General features: G+C 54.4%; 1 protein-coding gene across 11 annotated transcripts in view; it reads left to right on the forward strand.

Annotated features, from left to right (window-relative positions):
- Window positions 1-17352, forward strand: part of UNC13B (unc-13 homolog B) — a 148883-nt gene that overhangs the window by 85021 nt on the left and 46510 nt on the right. For all 11 annotated transcript variants that reach the window (XM_077346631.1, XM_077346632.1, XM_077346635.1 and 8 more), the window contains 6 exons: window positions 495-544; window positions 4996-5074; window positions 7546-7620; window positions 8474-8693; window positions 11030-11257; window positions 11391-11532. In XM_077346631.1, coding sequence (XP_077202746.1) covers window positions 495-544; window positions 4996-5074; window positions 7546-7620; window positions 8474-8693; window positions 11030-11257; window positions 11391-11532 — 794 coding nt within the window. The remainder of the gene's footprint in view (window positions 1-494; window positions 545-4995; window positions 5075-7545; window positions 7621-8473; window positions 8694-11029; window positions 11258-11390; window positions 11533-17352) is intronic.

Consider the following 17352-nt stretch of genomic DNA (forward strand, 5'->3'; position numbering starts at 1 on the left):
GTGGGGCTCTCCTGGCCTGGCTCCTCCTCCCTTGCCTGCTGCCCCTCTGCAGGGCCCGGGAAGGCCGGAGCGTGCTGTCCTCCGCTGCCTTCCAGCTTTGGTGCAGGCATAGCGGGGCTCTGCAGTGCCGCCTCCCCTTCTGGGCCCTCCGTGCCTGCGTGGGGGGCCTGGTTGGGAATGCTCAAGTGGGAGAAAAGTCTCTCTTCGGCAGTGTGAGGCTTGGGGAGAAGGGGGCACTTGGGAAGAGGGTTGCACTGAACAGGCTCTTTGGTCTTCCTCGCGCGCGTGTGTGTGTGTGTGTGTGTGTGTGCATGTGTATGGTGGGTGTGTCCTGCCCAGTCGTGAGGTGCTGCCCACCATGGGGTGCTCCCCGCATGAGCCGCCTTCTGTTCTTATGCCTCTTCCCGAGTCCCGAATGCAGCAGCAGCAGCAGCAGCCTGGCCTTGCTCTGAGAGCTAATTTCCGTTTCTCTTGTCTTCCTGTGGCGGTTTCAGGGTCAGGATGATGGCAGCAACCTGGCAACGTCTCCGTGGCTCAAGGCCGGGTAAGTGGGCTCCGGGGCCATGCGCTCACATTCCCCGTTGGGCGGGGGGGGGGGTTAAAGGTGTCACGGCCCCTGGGGCTGGGCTGCTTCTGCTCTGTGACCTTGAGGGGAGGGGTGCCACCTTCTTCTCCTGGGGCCCCAGCCTAGCCTGTGCTGTACCAAGCCCCAAGAAGCCCTTGGGCAGCCAGCCCCACATGGCTCCTGCTGGAAGGCCGGCTTCCAGGAGTCAGAGCTGTGGAGCAAACCAGTTTGTGCGGCTGGCAACCCATCCCTGCTGTTTCCTGGCCTCCACGCATAGGTCTACAGCGTCACAAGAGAGGCGGGGCCCATTCCAACCCACCTCTCTGCAGGATTTCCAGTGTTTGCTCAGCTGCAGCAGCCCATGGCCCAAGCAAGACCCCTCCAAACTGGGCCACCCCGTTACAGGGGCCCTTAGGCACGAACAGGGACTCTTCTTCCATTGGCGGGCCATGCAGTGACCCCAAGGCAGCCCTTTTGGCCGCTGCAGTGGCTTTGTAGGCAGGGGAGTGCTGTTCCCCTGGACGTTTCCCACACCATACCCCCCCCCCCACCGCGAGTTTGGGCAGCTCGGCCTTCTTGCCATTCCTTCTGGCGGGGCTCTTTCCAGTACACAATCTTACCAAGAGGGATGGATCATGTTGGAAAGAGAGAAGCCATTCTGTATTCTCCTCCTGTATCGATTTTGGTCCTAGCGGGGAACAGAATCATTGAATCAAAGTTGGAAGGTACCTCCAAGGTCATCTAGTCCAACCCCCAGAACTATGCAGGACACTCACAACTATCTGCCCACTCACAGTTGATCACAATTTCATGCCCCAAGCAATCCCTCCACCAAAAATCTCCAGAATTCATCCTAGCCTGGAGGGAATTCACCTACCACCCACAGCAGCTATTAGCAATTCCCTGGGTCTGCCAGGAAGGGCCACAAGAGACAAACACTGGCACATTCCTTCCTGCCCACCCACTCACACTCTGCCTAAGTTCATAAAATCAACATTTCTGTGAGATGACATAGCATCTGCTTAAGAACTTCCAAAGAAGGAGAACTCACCACCTCTCAAGGAAGCCTGTTCCACTGAGGAACGGCTCAAAGTGTCAGGAACTCCTGGATGTTTAGGTGCAAATTCTTTTGAATTATTTTAAACCCATTGATTCTGGTCTGATGTTCTGGGGCAACAGAAAACAACTCTGCTCATTCTTCTATGTGACGGCCCTTCAAGTATTTGGAGATGGTTATCATATCACCTCTCAATCATCTCCTTTCTAAGCTAAATAGACCAAGCTCCCTCAACCATTCCTCATACAACTTGGTCTCAGAACCCCTCCCCATCCTCATAGCCCTCCTCTGGACACGCTCCAGTTTCTCTACATCTTTCTTTAATTATGGTGGTCAAAACTGAACACAGGACTCAGGAACATGGGCAAGTCCCAGGAAAAGTACCAAAGTGCGTCTGATAAGGATAAAACTTTTGATAGGGTTCCACATGATATTCTTGTGGACAAGTTGGTAAAATACGATATGGATCCTAATTCTGTCAGGTGGGTCAATAACTGCTTGACAGATCGTACCCAGAGGGTACTTGTTAATGGTTCAGCATCTTCTTGGAAAAGAGTGACAAGTGGAGTACCCTAAGGATCTGTCCTGGGCCCTGTGTTGTTCAACATATATTTATAAATGATTTGGATGAGGGATTAGACAGTATACTTATTAAATTTGCAGACGATACTAAACTGGGAGGGGTAGCAAATACAACTGAAGACATAATCAGATTACAGAATAATCTTGATAGGCTCGAGAAGTGGGCTAAACTGAATAAAATGAAGTTCAATCGGGACTAATGTAAAGTTCTGCATTTAGGTAGGAAAAACCAAATACATCAATATAGGATGGGGGAGTCTTGTCTTGGCAGTAGCATGTACGAAAAGGATCTAGGAGTCTTAGTAGACCATACATTGAACATGAGTCAACAGTGTGACTCAGTGGCTAAAAAGGCAAATGGGATTTTGGGCTGTATCAAACGGAGTATCGTGTCCAGATCACGGGAGGTGATGGTACCACTTTACTCTGCTCTGGTTCGGCCTCACTTGGAGTCCTGTGTTCAGTTTTGGGCACCTCAATTGAAGAGGGATGTAGACAAACTGGAGCGTGTCCAGAGGAGGACAACAAAGATGGTGAGGGGTTTGGAGACCAAGACGTAGGAGGAAAGGTTGGGGGAGCTTGGTCTGTTTAGCCTGGAGAGGAGACGACTGAGAGGGGATCTGATAATCCAAGTATTTAAAAGGGTGCCATGTAGAGGATGGAGCAGAGTTGTTCTCTCTTGCCCCAGAGGGACGGACCAGAACCAATGGGATGAAATTAATTCAAAACAAATTCCGTCTAAACATCCAGAAGAAGTTCCTGACAGTCAGAGCGGTTTCTCAGTGGAACAGGCTTCCTTGGGAGGTGGTGGGTTCTTCATCTTTGGAGATTTTTAAACAGAGGCTGGAGAGCCATCTGACAGAGAGGCAGATTCTGTGAAGGCTCAAGGGGGTGGCAGATGACAGTGGATGAGCGAGAGGTTGGATACACACTTTTCTTGGATGCTTTAGGATGCTTAGGGCTGATCCTGCGTAGAGCAGGTGGTTGGACTAGATGGCCTGTATGCCCCCTTCCAACTCTATGATTCCATGATTCTAGGGTTGTGAGTGTCCTGCATAGTGCAGGGAGTTGGACTAGACGACCCAGGAGGTCCCTCCCAACTCTGTTATTCGATGATTCTGTGATGTGGGACACTTTGTCCTCTGGTGTGGTTCTCTGCCCACCTGAGTGGCGCTTGTACATTGAGGGGGCTTTGGCTCACCTCAGAACTGCAAGGATTCCTGCCAGGGGTCCCTACAGCATGGGCCTTCAGCCTAGGGCAGCCCCTCTGTCCCGGCAGTGCTTGTGCTTCTCTGCCGCTGGGGACCATGCCAGCCAGGGCGATGAGAGCTGCACAGTTCTGCTGGAGCATGAAGCCGGGCTGGTTGTGGAGGGAGCGGCAGCCTCCCGCACTGGTTTCCCAGGAGGAATTGAAGGTCTGCCAGGCGGGAAACGAGAAGGCACCATTTTCCATGCTGTTTGATTTTAAATGTGTTCGTATATTTGATTACAGCCATATGGCTTTGATCTGTAACATTTGAATTCCGCTTTCTTCTGGTAGCTCCTGTGCAGTCAAAGCCGGGCTGCTGCCGGGGGGGGGGGGGGAGCGTGTCTTGGAACGGCTGCCCGGGCCTCTGCTGTTTTGTGCATCCAGGAGTCTGACTGAAGTAGGCAAATCTAACTAGATAGGAAATGACCACGGGCCATAACTCCAGTGTCCAGTTGCAGGATGGTTGTGCCGGGTTCGGCAGCATCTCCTGCCCCCTTGCCGACCCCGGTGCTGCCAAACAGGGCGAGGTCTGAGGAGAGGTCAGCTCCCTGGCCCACCCACTCCTCCCACACGTGAAGCTGCTGCCTTCTGCTGGATCAGCCCCTCAGTCCGCCAAGGGCCCCTCTTGCCTGCTCAGACTGGCAGCTGCCCCTCCCCTCCCCTCCCCTCCGCTCTCCTCCCCTCCTGCTGGGGAGAGCCACAGTCACAGTCAGTTGCTGTAAGGCTACGAAAAACACAACGTTTTGGACCCTTGCTTGATAAATATTGTTTAATGGTGGTGGTTTCCCCCATTCCATGGGAAGCTTTACAGAAATATGCTATTGCTATTCAGTGTCGGGGGTGGGCATGGGGGGCAGGGGGGAAGCCTGCAGGCTAAAAGAAGGCAGGCTGGCCCTGGAAACAACCCCTGAGGGCAGGCTGAGCATCAAAACGGCCATTGGAATGGCTGAAAACCACTCCGGGTAAGTTGGTTTTTCGATAGACTTCCTCAGCAGCCAATAGCTGCTCTTGGATTCACTATATATATATATATATATATATATATATATATATATATATGTAACGACTAAGAAAACAAAGTATATGCTTATATTACATTTAAAAACAACAAGAATAATTTTTGTAAGAAATTACACAGATACAATTGGTTACTTACTGCAATCAAAAGGTACTACAGACACATATGTGTGTTGCATATTCTACAGAGAGAGACTTTCCCCAAAATGTAACAATGAAGATAAATTCCACAGGAATCTCATGGGGAACCAAGTGCCACTCAATTTGCGAATGAGGTGGGTAGGCGCAAGGTGTCCTGGTGCTGAATGCTCAGAAGCACCTCTGCCATGTAACTCACACTGATGGGCATAATCTGCAGATTTAACGCTGCTCCAAAGCTGATCTGTGTTGCGTATGTGGAGCTGCCACTGCTGTGCTCTGAGCCTCCTGCCTCTCAGGGTGAGCTGCGTTTCTGGGCCAGGGCCAGACTCACCTGGGTCTCAGTCTGTAGGGCCACCCCTAATACCTTTCTCCTTTTGTTCTTAGGCCAGCTGGTGGCCTCTACGGCATCGACAGCATGCCTGATCTACGCAAGAAGAAGCCCCTCCCGCTTGTCAGTGACTTGGTGAGAGTCTCCCCCCCCAAAAAAAAAACAACAATAACAACAACCACACAGGGAGGGCTGGCCCAGGCTGGTCGTGGGTCCCTTGTCACAAGCAGGTTCTCTTCTCACGTTCTTCCCCCCAGGGGATTTCTGAGCATCTGTGGCCTGGGACACTGCCAGATGTTTGCTAGGAACACTTGAACCCTCTTTTGGAGACAGCTGGGGGTGGTCCTGGCTGCGTCTTTATGCTGAAAGGGAGGTGAGGGGGGCACCTCTTCTCAGACATTATCCCAGCTGGGGGACTCTGAAACGGACCTGAGCCTTGGACTTATCTGTGCTTGTGGGGTGGACTTTGGGGTTCTGGAAGCCCGTCCCTCTGCAGCGTCTGAAGATGCTCCCACCGACCTTGCCCTGCGGCACCAAAGTCTGCCAGGCATGTCCTCCACTCACCCCAGGCATGGGCTTCGTCTTTTCCCCCAGGCTAGGCCCACGGGCTCCTGGGCAGGGTTGGCTCCAGCTCAAATGCCTGTTCAAAACCAGAAACAGGCCGGAGGTTGTAGAGTAGCAAAGATCTCAGAATGAGCCAGTCCTGATACCCCCCAGGAGGGCCAGAGAAGAAGGCCAAGCCTGGCAAGAGGTGAAGAGCGGCAGCCTGAGACCCGGGGGGGGGGGGGGGGCTTCCGTCAAAGTGTGCAGCGAGTAGGATTGGGAGATACCTGGAGATGGGGGGGGGCTGGGAAGTGGAGGGGCATCAGCAGGTACGGTGCCATGGGGCCCACCTTCCAACGGAGTCATTACCTCCAGGTGAACAGATGTCTCTTTCCTGGCAAAGAGTGGCAATCCCAGGAAATCTCCAGCCACAGCCTGGAGGCTGGCAACCCTAGTCGAGAGTCCTGAGGCATCTTTAAGACCTTAAGACCGTTGGGTTTTGCTGTCCCATTCTTGTCTCTCTCCCCTGCCTCAAAAGTCGTAGTGAGTTGGCAGAATGCCCAGCTGTGTGTCTGCAAACAAGGGCTTGTGTGTCTGAGGGTTTGATCCTCCGTCAGAGTGGGAGGGGTCTTAAGGAGCACCAGGGAAAGGCGCTGATTGAGAGATTTTATTGTGGTGAGGGGGAGACCCTTGGGGGATCAAAGAGATTCCTTGTGCATGTTTCCATTCCTCAGTTTTGTTTCGTTTTTTTCTGGCAAAGCTGATGATTAAAAAGCCACCCTCGTTCCCTTAATGAAGGTTGCAGAGAATCCTGGGGGTGAGGGTGGAGGGGAATTTATTCATTGTTATTTAGAGAGGCCATGGGCAAGGGCGCTTGGGGGTAGGAACAGGCCCACCCTCCTCAGCCCAGGGGCTTTCCATGGGGCTTTCCATTGGGGGCAGGAACAGGCCCACCCTCCTCTGCCCAGGTCAGCTGGGTGTCCTTTCGGATCCCTCGTGGGAGAAGCCTGGCCAGGGGGAGGGTAGCCGCTGAGGTGGTGCTGATGGAATTAATTTGTTATGCTTTCCTTGGACGCTGACACTGTCTTTCTGCAGGCCATGGTAAGTGGAGATCAACCCCACGGGCGGGCGTGCTCCCTTCCTCCTCCCCCCCCCAAGGGAGTGGAGGGCATGCCCTGCCTTACCTCCCCCACCCCATCCCCACATGGCTGAGAGCACTGAACCTCGTAGTCCCGCTACAAACCATTGCCATTCTCATGGGGGGGCCCTCCTTTCGTGGCACCACGTGGCTGGAGAGGCCTGGTGTGAGAGAGGCCAGCAGCCTTGGGGGGGGGGGGTCCTCTCTGCCACCTGGGGGTCAAGCAACCTGGGCAGGCCTCTTGCCGAGGTGTGTGTGTGTGTGTGATTGGTTGGCATGGTTCCTACACACAGGCTGACCTTCCGGCCGAATCTCCCCTCCTTCCCTGGCCTGGACTTCTCTTTCTTCAGGAGCCTGGTTCCCTCCAGGCACGGCACGGCCCTTTTTACCTGGAGAGGGCTTGAGAGTCACGGGCCGGCTGGGGAGGGGGCTGTCAGCTCAAGGCAGAATATGCTGATGAGGCCCACCTACCTTTTGGAAATGGCGGGGCCAGGGAGGGAGTGGCTTGCTCTGCCCCCCTGCAGTCTGTGGGGCCGGGGATTTCAGCAGGTCTCTCCCTCGGGGGGCTTCCATGAAAGATGCTCGAGGGGCAAGCGGCCCTTGCTGGGAGTCAGAGAAGAGATCTGTCAGGTCCGCTGAATGTCAGTTGAGGAGTGACAGAAGGGAAATCTGGTTTGTGGGCCTCACCCCTTGGGGAGGGTCAAGTTTTGGGATGCCCTTAATCTTAATCGGGGCTTCGAGTGGAAATAGCCCAGCAGGCAGGTTTCCTGGGGTCCCAGGTTCTTCTGCCTCCCCGTCTGGTCAGGCTATTCGGTCTTCTTCTGTGAGGCCCCCAGACTAGCAGAAGACTTTGCCAAGCGCGGCGGTCTCTCGAAGCAGCGACTGGAAGGGTCCCCCAAGTGACGGAGGCTCCTTTCCCTTCCAGTCGCTGGTCCAGTCCCGGAAGGCCGGCATCACCTCGGCCATGGCCACGAGGACGTCTCTCAAGGATGAGGACTTGGTAAGGGCGGCCTTCAAGGGGTGGGCGTGGGGGTGGGGCGGCCGTGCGGGGTCCGCTCTGGACTGCCAAGCGGCAGAGCGAAGAACGAAGCTGGCGTGGGAAGCCCACCGCACTGGCAAGGCGAGGTCAGAATAGCCCAGGAGGGGGAGGGGGAGGCGTTCTAAAGCACAAAAGAGCCAGAAGTGCTTCAGCTCCCACAGAAAGTCATTACAGGCATGGGGGGGGGGGGTTATGAATTATTGTATGGATCTGCCACAAGAAGGCTGCCCTGGAGGAGAGGAAGTGAAAAGAGCCTCCGTTGGGGAGGAGGGGGCCAGCTCTCTCCTCCTGCCTCCTAGGAATGCCCACTGAGGGCGGGGGCCAAGGGGCTCCCCATGGAGCAGCCTGAGTCCCCCAGGCCGGCCTGGTCAGCCATGCCTTGTGGAAACGCGGTGGGCCTGCCAGGGCTCTCCTTCCTGAGAGCTGGTGCGGAGTAGGGGGATCTGAGTCTTGCTGGCCTGAAGGCTTGCTGGTTGGTCTTGGTCCCTCTCTGGCCTACCTCCCAGGGCTGCTGTGAGGAGGAAGTGGAGAAAGAGGGATCCCGTCTGGGAGTGGAAAAGGGGCGTCAATCCGTCAGGGTGAGGCCTCACCGCCTGGTTTCTTGAAGGGAAGCTCCAGGGCCGGCTTCTCCAGAAGGTGGGGAAAGAGTGTGGAGCGTCTCCTTCGCAGAGCCCCCCTCTGCCTCCGCAGGCCTGGGGCTTCGGGCCCCAAAGGGAAGCTCAGCTCAGCTCCGTCCACCCACTGAGCAGGAGGAGCCATAAAGACTGTCCCCCCCCTGCCCCCCCCGCTGACTCCGTGTGGCTCTTTGCTTCAGAAATCTCACGTCTACAAGAAGACGCTGCAGGCCTTGATCTACCCCATTTCCTGCACGACCCCGCACAACTTCGAGGTGTGGACGGCCACCACCCCCACGTACTGCTACGAGTGCGAGGGCCTCCTGTGGGGCATTGCGCGGCAGGGGATGCGCTGCTCCGAGTGCGGCGTGAAATGCCACGAGAAGTGCCAGGACCTCCTCAACGCCGACTGCCTGCAGAGTGAGGAGCCTGTCCGCTGCGGGGGGGGCGGGGGCGGGGGGGCCCTCGGAGGGCTTTGCTGGGCCGCATCCCGAGAACGAGGGGAGCTGCCCTGGGCTGGGGGCTCTGTGACGGAGTGGGGCTGCCCCTCCTGCGCACGCTGCATGCCCTCTAGCCCCCCCCAGCCCCCCCCCCCGACCAGGCAGGGAAGCGCCAGGCTCTTCCCAGGAAAGCTTTGGGGTGTGAAGTTGCTGGAAGGACTTGTGGCCCCGGGAGCCGTGGGAGGTGTGGCCTGGCGTGTCCCCGCAGGGGGCCCTGTGGGGTTTTCTGGCTCAGCCCCCTCCCCCCACTTTGTGCAGCAGGAGGAGTTCTGCAGGCTTTGGCCTGACCTTGGGGGTCTCTTTGGCTTCCTTTTTCTCTTTCCTGCTTGGCATCTGGAGATTTGGGGGCCCCCACAGGGGAGGGCGGGGGGGGGGGGGACTCAGCAGTAGCAGACTGGCCTTGCCCGCCACAGGCCCTCCGCCTCTCCAGTTCAAGAAGGGCTCCTTTCTGCCTGAGGGGAGCTGCCGTCTGTGGGGCACGCTGGGCCAGGATGACGGCGGTCTCGCTCAGCGGATGTCCATTCCTTGGGTTCCCAGCAGTGGCCTGAGTGGCCTGCTCCCTGGGGTCAAGCCCAGGTGTTGCACCTGCCGGGAATGCTCTTGGGCCCTCTGAGGAGGGTGGTCGGCTCCCAAGGGGGGGCTGTGTGCAGCCCCTGGCCGCCAGAGGATGGATGATGATGATGATGATGATGATATATTTATTTCCCGCCACTCGTGGCAAGCTGGCTTGTGGCAGGTTACAGAATGAAAATAGACTCCCCTAAAGCCCCGGTTTCCCTTAAAACCAACATTTAAAAACTGCTCAACAACAGCCGGCGGCAGGCAACCTACCCACCTCGCTGGGGAGTCAGGGAGAGGATGACCCCCACCAATGGCGCATGGTGGGATATTCCACCTTTGGGGAGGCCCCTAGATCTTCTCTTCTTCTGGCCTCAACCACAAGCCTGGTTCCAGGATGATTCAGGCGCCCCCCTCTCACGTGGCATTTCCGTCACGGACTGTCAGGGAAGGCTTGCCTGGAACCCGGGAGGTGAGTTTTATTTTAAATCCTAAGGAGGGCCTATTTTGGGTTCTGAGAACAGATCCTGTTCAGGCATTACCCTCCTACCTAACAGATGTCCTCCACACACCGTTGTGCGGGAGGAGAGCTTCTGCCACTCCACAGAGGCACGCAGTAGTTGTCATAGCGCTCCCACGGGTATCCCCACGTCTGATGGCGTCAGCAGGCTTCTCCTGGCTTTGCCTGCCCTATCGGGGTCCTTCCAGGCTGTTCTGGAGCCCTGCGATGCGGTCCTGCTTGCCTCCATCTGGAGAAGTGCTTTGTTGCCTGCGAGTGAAACTTCCTTCCTTGCTTGCTTGCTTCCTTGCCTGGATCTGGGTACCTGGGTCCAAATTCCCTCCCATCGTCTGCACACAAGGGCCTTTGGCCTCTGTGGGGGCAGGACTGACTTCGTAGAATCATAGAGTTGGAAGGGGCCATGTAGCCCAACCCCCTGCTCAACGCAGGATCAGCCCAAAGCATCCTAAAGCTCCTGTGCTCCTGGGCTGCGTCTTCTACCACAGTGGCTTCCGAGGCTGAGAGTGCAGGATCTCTACCTCTTGCTTCACGGCCCATTCTGCTGCCACGCCCCCGGCACTCAAGAGAGGCCGAATCTACCAAGCCAGACAATTCTGGAATCCCTTTGAGCAACAGGTCCATGCATTCTGCTGTTGACTCCAGGGCTGGCTGGGGCTGCACTGTGGGTGGATCTGTGCTCCGTCCTACATGTTTCCTGGCTTCTGCCTCCCCCGTCTCCTTTCAGCAGCATCCCAGTCAGGCAGTACTCGTGGGCCGAACTGTGAGTGAGTTCGTGGCCAGTCAGCTGCGATGAGCAAGCGCCCGGTGTCCTTGTGCAAGCTGGCCAGTGGCAGAACTTCTGTGCTCCTTGAAGTTCAGGGCAGCATCCCAACATTCAGGTCCTTTTTAAGACACGTTTTGTACCAACTCAGTTTGGCACAATTGTCTAGGGATGCAAGGTGGACAGACAGACAGACTGACAGAGTGGATTGGGCTCGGTGACATGCACTGGGGGGCCCCATCCCTGCAAGGTGGCCACCTCAGTTTGCTACAGCTGCTGAGCTCTGCTTCCTCTTGCAGGAGCACAAGGTGCAAAAGAGGGCTAGTCATATTCCAGATCCAGGAAAAAAACGTTGATGAGTGGGCTATCCTAATTTCTCTTTTATTTTGATGAATGTGAATGTATGATTCACTTTCAGGAGCGGCAGAGAAATGCTCCAAGCAGGGGGCTGAGGATCGCACCCAGAACATCATCATGGCCATGAAGGACCGCATGAAGATCCGGGAGAGGAACAAGCCTGAGATCTTTGACTTGATCCGAGAGGTCTTTGGCGAGAGCAGGATGGTGCACGCCCAGCAGATGAAGACGGTGAAGCAGAGCGTGCTGGACGGCACCTCCAAGTGGTCGGCCAAGATCACCATCACGGGTGAGGGGGGGCAGAACGGGGGCAGCTTCTGCGGCAGACGTGGCCTGGGGGGCCGCCTGGGGGAGAGCGGGGGCCGTGTTTTAGCTGCGGTCTCAAAGTGCTTCTTTCCTGAGCTGTCCTTTCCCCTCCACAGTCGTCTGTGCTCAAGGCCTGCAAGCCAAGGACAAGACGGGGTCCAGCGATCCTTACGTCACCGTCCAAGTCGGCAAAACCAAGAAGCGGACAAAAACAATTTTTGGCAATCTGAATCCTGTTTGGGAGGAGAAGTTCCACTTGTGAGTACTGGATTCTCCGCTGCCGCTTGACTGGTTGGTGCCCTTTCAGTGATTTTGTCCTTCTTGGCGTGTTGTGAACAGAGGGGGTCCCCACCCCAGACAGGCGGGTGCTTCACAAGCTGGACTGATGGGTTTGTTTGCCAGAATGTTTTTGCTTGTTTGTTAGTTTATTTATTAGGTTTATCCCTCCCCTCTCCCCAGAGGCCTGAGGCGAGTTCCATGTTCCCTGCAGGGAGCCAACCCTGAGTGTTCTACGGAGGGGGCCGGGGTGTGTGGCCTTCCTAGCAATGTGGCTCCTTCCCACACCTTCCAACAGAGTGTCGGGTATCCCAGTCTAGTATCCCAGCTCACCCACACAGAATCCTTAGCATGACCAGGAGCTGGAGCCCCTGGATGGCTCCTTTCATCAGCCTTCTGCTCACTGCCAGCTACCCGCTTCCAGCTGGCCGTTTCTGCTCTTGGACAAGATGTAGTTCCAGGGGCTGAAATACTGTGATGGTCTCATGTAAAGGGCATTTCTCCACATGTGTGTAATTGGCTTTGTGCAGTTAGGTTGAAAAGCTGCCGCTTGCATAAGCTGGCTTTGTGGATGATGCTCATGGGAGGGGACCTTGTCAGGATCGGACTGTAGAGCACGCAGGACTTCAGGAGAGAAAATTTTAACAAACTTAAAGTTATATTGGGTAGAATACCATGGTAAGAAAAACTTAAGGAGATGGAAGTCCAAGAAGGCTGGGAGTTTCTCAAAAGTGAAAGCCTGAAGGCTCAATCGCAGACAATTCCCTTGATGAGGAAAACTGGGAGGAACCTAAAGAAACCAGGATGGCTCCATAAACAGCTTGCCAAAGAATTGTGTAATAAAAACATCTCATTTACAAGCAACTAAAAGTAAACTCTTGCTGGTGTCTAAAGGGCCTTTCTGCTCTCCCCGTCATGGAAGTCCAAGGGCAGGTGCAAGGCAGGTGAGGTGGCTTGCTTGGTGCAGGAGAGCCAGCTTGGTGGAGTGGTTAAGAGTTGTGGCTTCTAATCTGGTAAACCGAGGTTGATTCCGTGCTCCTCCCCCACGTGCAGCCAGCTGGGAGACCTTGGGCTCCCCACGGCACTGATAGAGCTGTCGTGACTGAGCAGGAATATCAGGGCTCTCTCAGGCCGTTTCCACACTGGAGGTTCTGCACCAGGTTTGAGCCAGGGCGGGTGGCCCATCTCTTCCTGCCCCTACATGGGGGAGCATTTAGCCCAGTCCAAGTTACCTGCCTCGGATTTGCGTTCCCGCATGGGAGCTGAGGCAGCGACGTTCCCAGTGAGGAAATGATGTTCCCCATGATGTTCTGATGGATAAGTGGAAGGACTGCAATCTGGATTTTCACATAGTTAAGTGGATAGGGCATTGGTTAGAGAACCGCACTCAAAGAGTTGTTGTCAGTGGTGTTTCATCAGACTGGAGGGAGGTGAGTAGCGGGGTACCTCAGGGCTCGGTGCTCAGTCCGGTACTTGGGGAAGTTCAGCCAGGAGAAAAGGAGGTTGAGAGGGGACATGATAGCCCTCTTTAAGTATTTGAAAGGTTGTCACTTGGAGGAGGGCAGGATGCTGTTTCCGTTGGCTGCAGAGGAGAGGACAAGGCTAGATATCAGGGAAAAAATTTCACAGTCAGAGTAGTTCAGCAGTGGAATAGGCTGCTTAAGGAGGTGGTGAGCTCCCCCTCACTGGCAGTCTTCAAGCAAAGGTTGGATACACACTTTTCTTGGATGCTTTAGGATGCTTTGGGCTGATCCTGCGTTGAGCAGGGGGTTGGACTAGATGGCCTGCATGGCCCCTTCCAACTCTATGATTCTATGATTCTAAATGATCTCAGCCTCACCTACCCCACAGGGTGTCTGTTGTGGAGAGGGAAAGGGAAGGCGACTGGAAGCCACTTGGAAACTCCTTCAGGTAGAGACAAGCTACATCTAAGAACCAACTCTTCTTCTTCTAATACTACTTTTAGCATTTTGCCTCTTGGGGGAGGGAAGGGCTGCCCACGGAACAGACAAGGGCTGGATAGATCAAGCCAGGTCTATGCCTGACTGCTGCTTCTAGGGGGAATTAGACAGCCTGGCTTGCAAGGAGCGTGATTATGTCAAAGCACAACATTTAGTGTAATGCTGGACTTGATGGCAGGGCGGGATCTTGCAAGGAGAGTTACTGAGGAGCCAGGCAGAAGCTTTCCAGCACAACTGCTGGCATCCATTACCCAGCTGGCAAATTGGGGGTGGGGGGGTGGCAGCTGGCTCTGGTAGTTCACAGCTGTTGCTGCTGCTGTCTGTGCTTGTCCTGATTAACTGCTGCAGAGGGAAATCATGTCTCTTCTAACCAGTACCGACACCACTGGATTGAGAAGGCATCCAGCGTTTCACAGAAATATGCAGGTGTTCTAGGTGGTGTTCCATATGCACAGCCCCGTCCTCGGCATCTCGAGGATCAGGGCCAGAAAGGGCTTCTGAGGAGATTCCAAGAGCTACTGCTGGTCAGAAGGGACAATGCAATGCGAGGCAGTAGAATATTATTAGCAGATAGAATTGTAAACTGAGCAATTGCCCCCTTTGTGCCCACGTCACCCTTGATTTCTCCAGTTGGTTCCAGCCATGCTTTTGAGAGGCCTATGTGGCAGGTCATTCTTTCTGTATTGTGGATCTAGTCTCTGGTCTTGAGCCCCACATGGTATGCAGGAAGCTGATTTCCAGTTCTGATTTCCAGTTCAGAGCCAGGTTGGTGTAGTGGTTAGGGGTGCCAACTTCTAATTTGGTGAGCCGGGCTTGATTCCCCGCTCCTCCCCCACAAGCAGCCAGCTGGGTGACCTTGGGCCAGTCACAGCACTGATAAAAGCTGTTCTGACTGAGCAGGAATATCAGGGCTCTCTCAGCCTCGCTTCCCTCACAGGGTGTCTGTTGTGGGGAGAGGAAAGGGAAGGCGACTGTAAGCCGCTTTGAGACTCTTTTGGGTAGAGAAAAGCGGCATATCAGAACCAACTTTCTTTTTTCTTCTTAAGCAATTGAAAGCATGATAACTTAATGATAACTAACGGCTCTTGCCTTGTCCACATGGCCAGGGGCATGGAGAGAAGATGCAAGAAGAAGAGTTGGTTTTCATACCCCGCTTTTCACTACCCAAAAGAGTCTCATAGCAGCTTGCAATTCCTTTCCCTTCCTCTCCCCACCGCAGACACCCTGTGAGGTTGAGCGAGGTCTCAGAGAAGCTGCTATATGAGAACAGCTGTATCAGGACTGTGACTAGCTCAAGGGCACCCAGCCAGCTGCATGTGGAGCAGGAGCGGAAAATCAAACTTGACTTTCCAAATTAGAAGCCGCTGCTTTTAGCCACTACAGCAAGAAGACTTTAAGCCACTGCAACTTCAATTAAAGCTAGCCCGTCCTAATTAAGTCTTATTTAGGGCAGTTATTCCCAAATTTTTTGAGTTAACACCCCCATGGCTCCAAGGCCACATCCCTAGTACCCCCCACACACACACACACACCTCTTTCCTGGTGTTGGGTCTACCTCAAATTCAAAACACACACTATTGCCTTCACTTCTTATTCAGCTGTTGTGCAGCAGCCATATTTTAGTCTGGAAAGCCGTGTAAGTTCTTTGTAAAAGCCATTTGTAAAAGCCTCTTTGGGTCCTCATTGGGGAGAAAGACAGATAGATGGGGGGAGAGAGAGAGAGAGAGAAAGGCTTCTTGGCCTTTTGGCTAAGATCAAGTGGAGAGAGAGAGAGAGAGGCTGTCATGGACTATCTGCACACTATCAGCATCCCAGTCCAGTTTCCAGCCAGGCCATGGGGCAGAGACGACGCCAGTTGGACTTGGGCGGGTCGATGCTGCTTGTATTATTAGATCTCTCAGCAGTGTCCAACACAGTAGACTATGAGCTTCTAGCTCACTGCCTGGCTGATGCCTGGATCAGAGGGACTGATCTCCTTTCTCCAGAATCACAGACAGAGGGTAGGATTAGGAGGAGAGAACTCATCAAGCAACATCTCGGAGGTCCCACATCCAGCCCATCCTCCAGCTGCGCTGACTTCCGGTCAAATTCCAGATGAGGCTTAAGTTTCTGGTTATCCCTTTAAGGCCACACATAGTTTGGGCCCAGTATACCTCAGGGATCGCCTCTCTGCCTACACCCTCTCTCTCCATGACCTCCAATGTCCTGGTGGTCCCTGGCCCCAAGGAAGCCTGCTTGACCTCAACCAGGGCCAGAGCTTTCTCCATCCTGGCCTCCATCTGGTGGAACGAGCTCCCAGAAGAAGTCTAGGCCCTGACGGAACCCAAACAGTTCTGCAGGGCCTGCGAAAGGGAGCTCCTCCGCCAGGCATTGGGTTGAGGTCGACCGGAACCACCGCTTCCCATTGGCTCCCAAGCCTCCCCCCGACGACAATCGCCACAGATCCGCCCAACCCACTGGGACATCAATACAAGTTGATTTAATGTTCTCCCGGTCTTCCACTATATATTGTTTATTGTTATCACTGCAAACAAAGTTACCTGTGTCATTCCTGCTTCGTGTAAACCGCCCTGAGCGGTATATAAATACAATAATTAATTATTTAATGGGCAATCCCATGGCCAGAAGCAGGCAGCAGAAGGTTTTTCTAGCCTCCCAAAACCCAACTTTGGGGGAAGGGTTGCCAATCCTGAGTTAAGAAGTGCCTGGAGATCTGGGTGTAGCTCGGGAAGGACAGAAGCAGCAGGGGAAGGAATTCAGCAGGGACCAGATCCCACCCGGCCCGCCTTCTGAAGCTGTAGCTTTCTTCAGGAAGTAAGCCAGGTTGGCCCTGGTCACCAAGGGGGCCCGGGGTCACCACTACTACTACCCTGAGGCAGGCAGTGGCAAGCTGCCTTGGAACGCCTGTCGCTAGGAAAATGCAGCACAGCAGGAAAAGCCCGATGGCTGTCCCTCGACTACCCCAAAGTTCTTCACCACCCCTTGGATTCTTCCACCATTCCCCACCCCTTGGATTCTTCCACCATTCCCGGGCATACCACCCACCTTGAGAACCCGTAATTTAGGAGATGTACTGAGCAGAGGGGAAAGGGACTACGTATTTCCACATTTTCTTTGTACGCTTGTTCAGCCTGAAACTCTTGAGCAGAGCACGTGTAGTATATTTTCCATTATTAAATGTCTTATACTTTGAATAATCTAAGCTCGATCTCTGGAAACCACCACACATATTCAGCCTGTTTTGGTAACGGGGAGGAGCAGTGGCAGAGCTTTCCATCCCTGAAGCAACATAGAGAGATCAAAACTGTGCCGCTGAGAAGGATCGCCCTCATGGTTGCTTACAGGAACGTCACAGGAGGTGAGGCCAAGTAGGAGGACAAGTGGAGGGAGCCTGGTCTGTTTAGCCTGGAGAGGAGATGACTAAGAGGTGACAGGATCCCCATCCTCAAGTACTTGAGGGGCTGTCCTAGAGAAGATGGAGCAGAGCTGTTTTCTGATGGTCAGACCAGAACCAATGGGTTAAAATTAATTCAAAAGAATTTTTGGCTAAACATCCGGAAGGAGTTCCTGACAGTTAGAGCACTTCCTCCGTAGAACAGGCTTCCTTGGAAGGTGGTGAGTTTTCCTTCTTTGGAAGTTTTTATGCAAAGGCTCGATAGTCACCTAAAAAAAATTCTGATCTTATGAACTTAGGCAGACGGTGACTGGGTGGGCAGGAAGGGATGGGCCAGCGTTTGTCTCTTGTGGCCCTTCCTAGCAGACCCAGGGAATTGCTAATTGCTGCTGTGGGGTGGGGTGGTGAATTTCCTTCAGGCCAGGCTGGATTCTGGAGATTTTTGAT

The sequence above is a fragment of the Paroedura picta genome, chromosome 7, assembly GCF_049243985.1.
Source record: "Paroedura picta isolate Pp20150507F chromosome 7, Ppicta_v3.0, whole genome shotgun sequence".
Taxonomy (NCBI): domain Eukaryota; kingdom Metazoa; phylum Chordata; class Lepidosauria; order Squamata; family Gekkonidae; genus Paroedura; species Paroedura picta.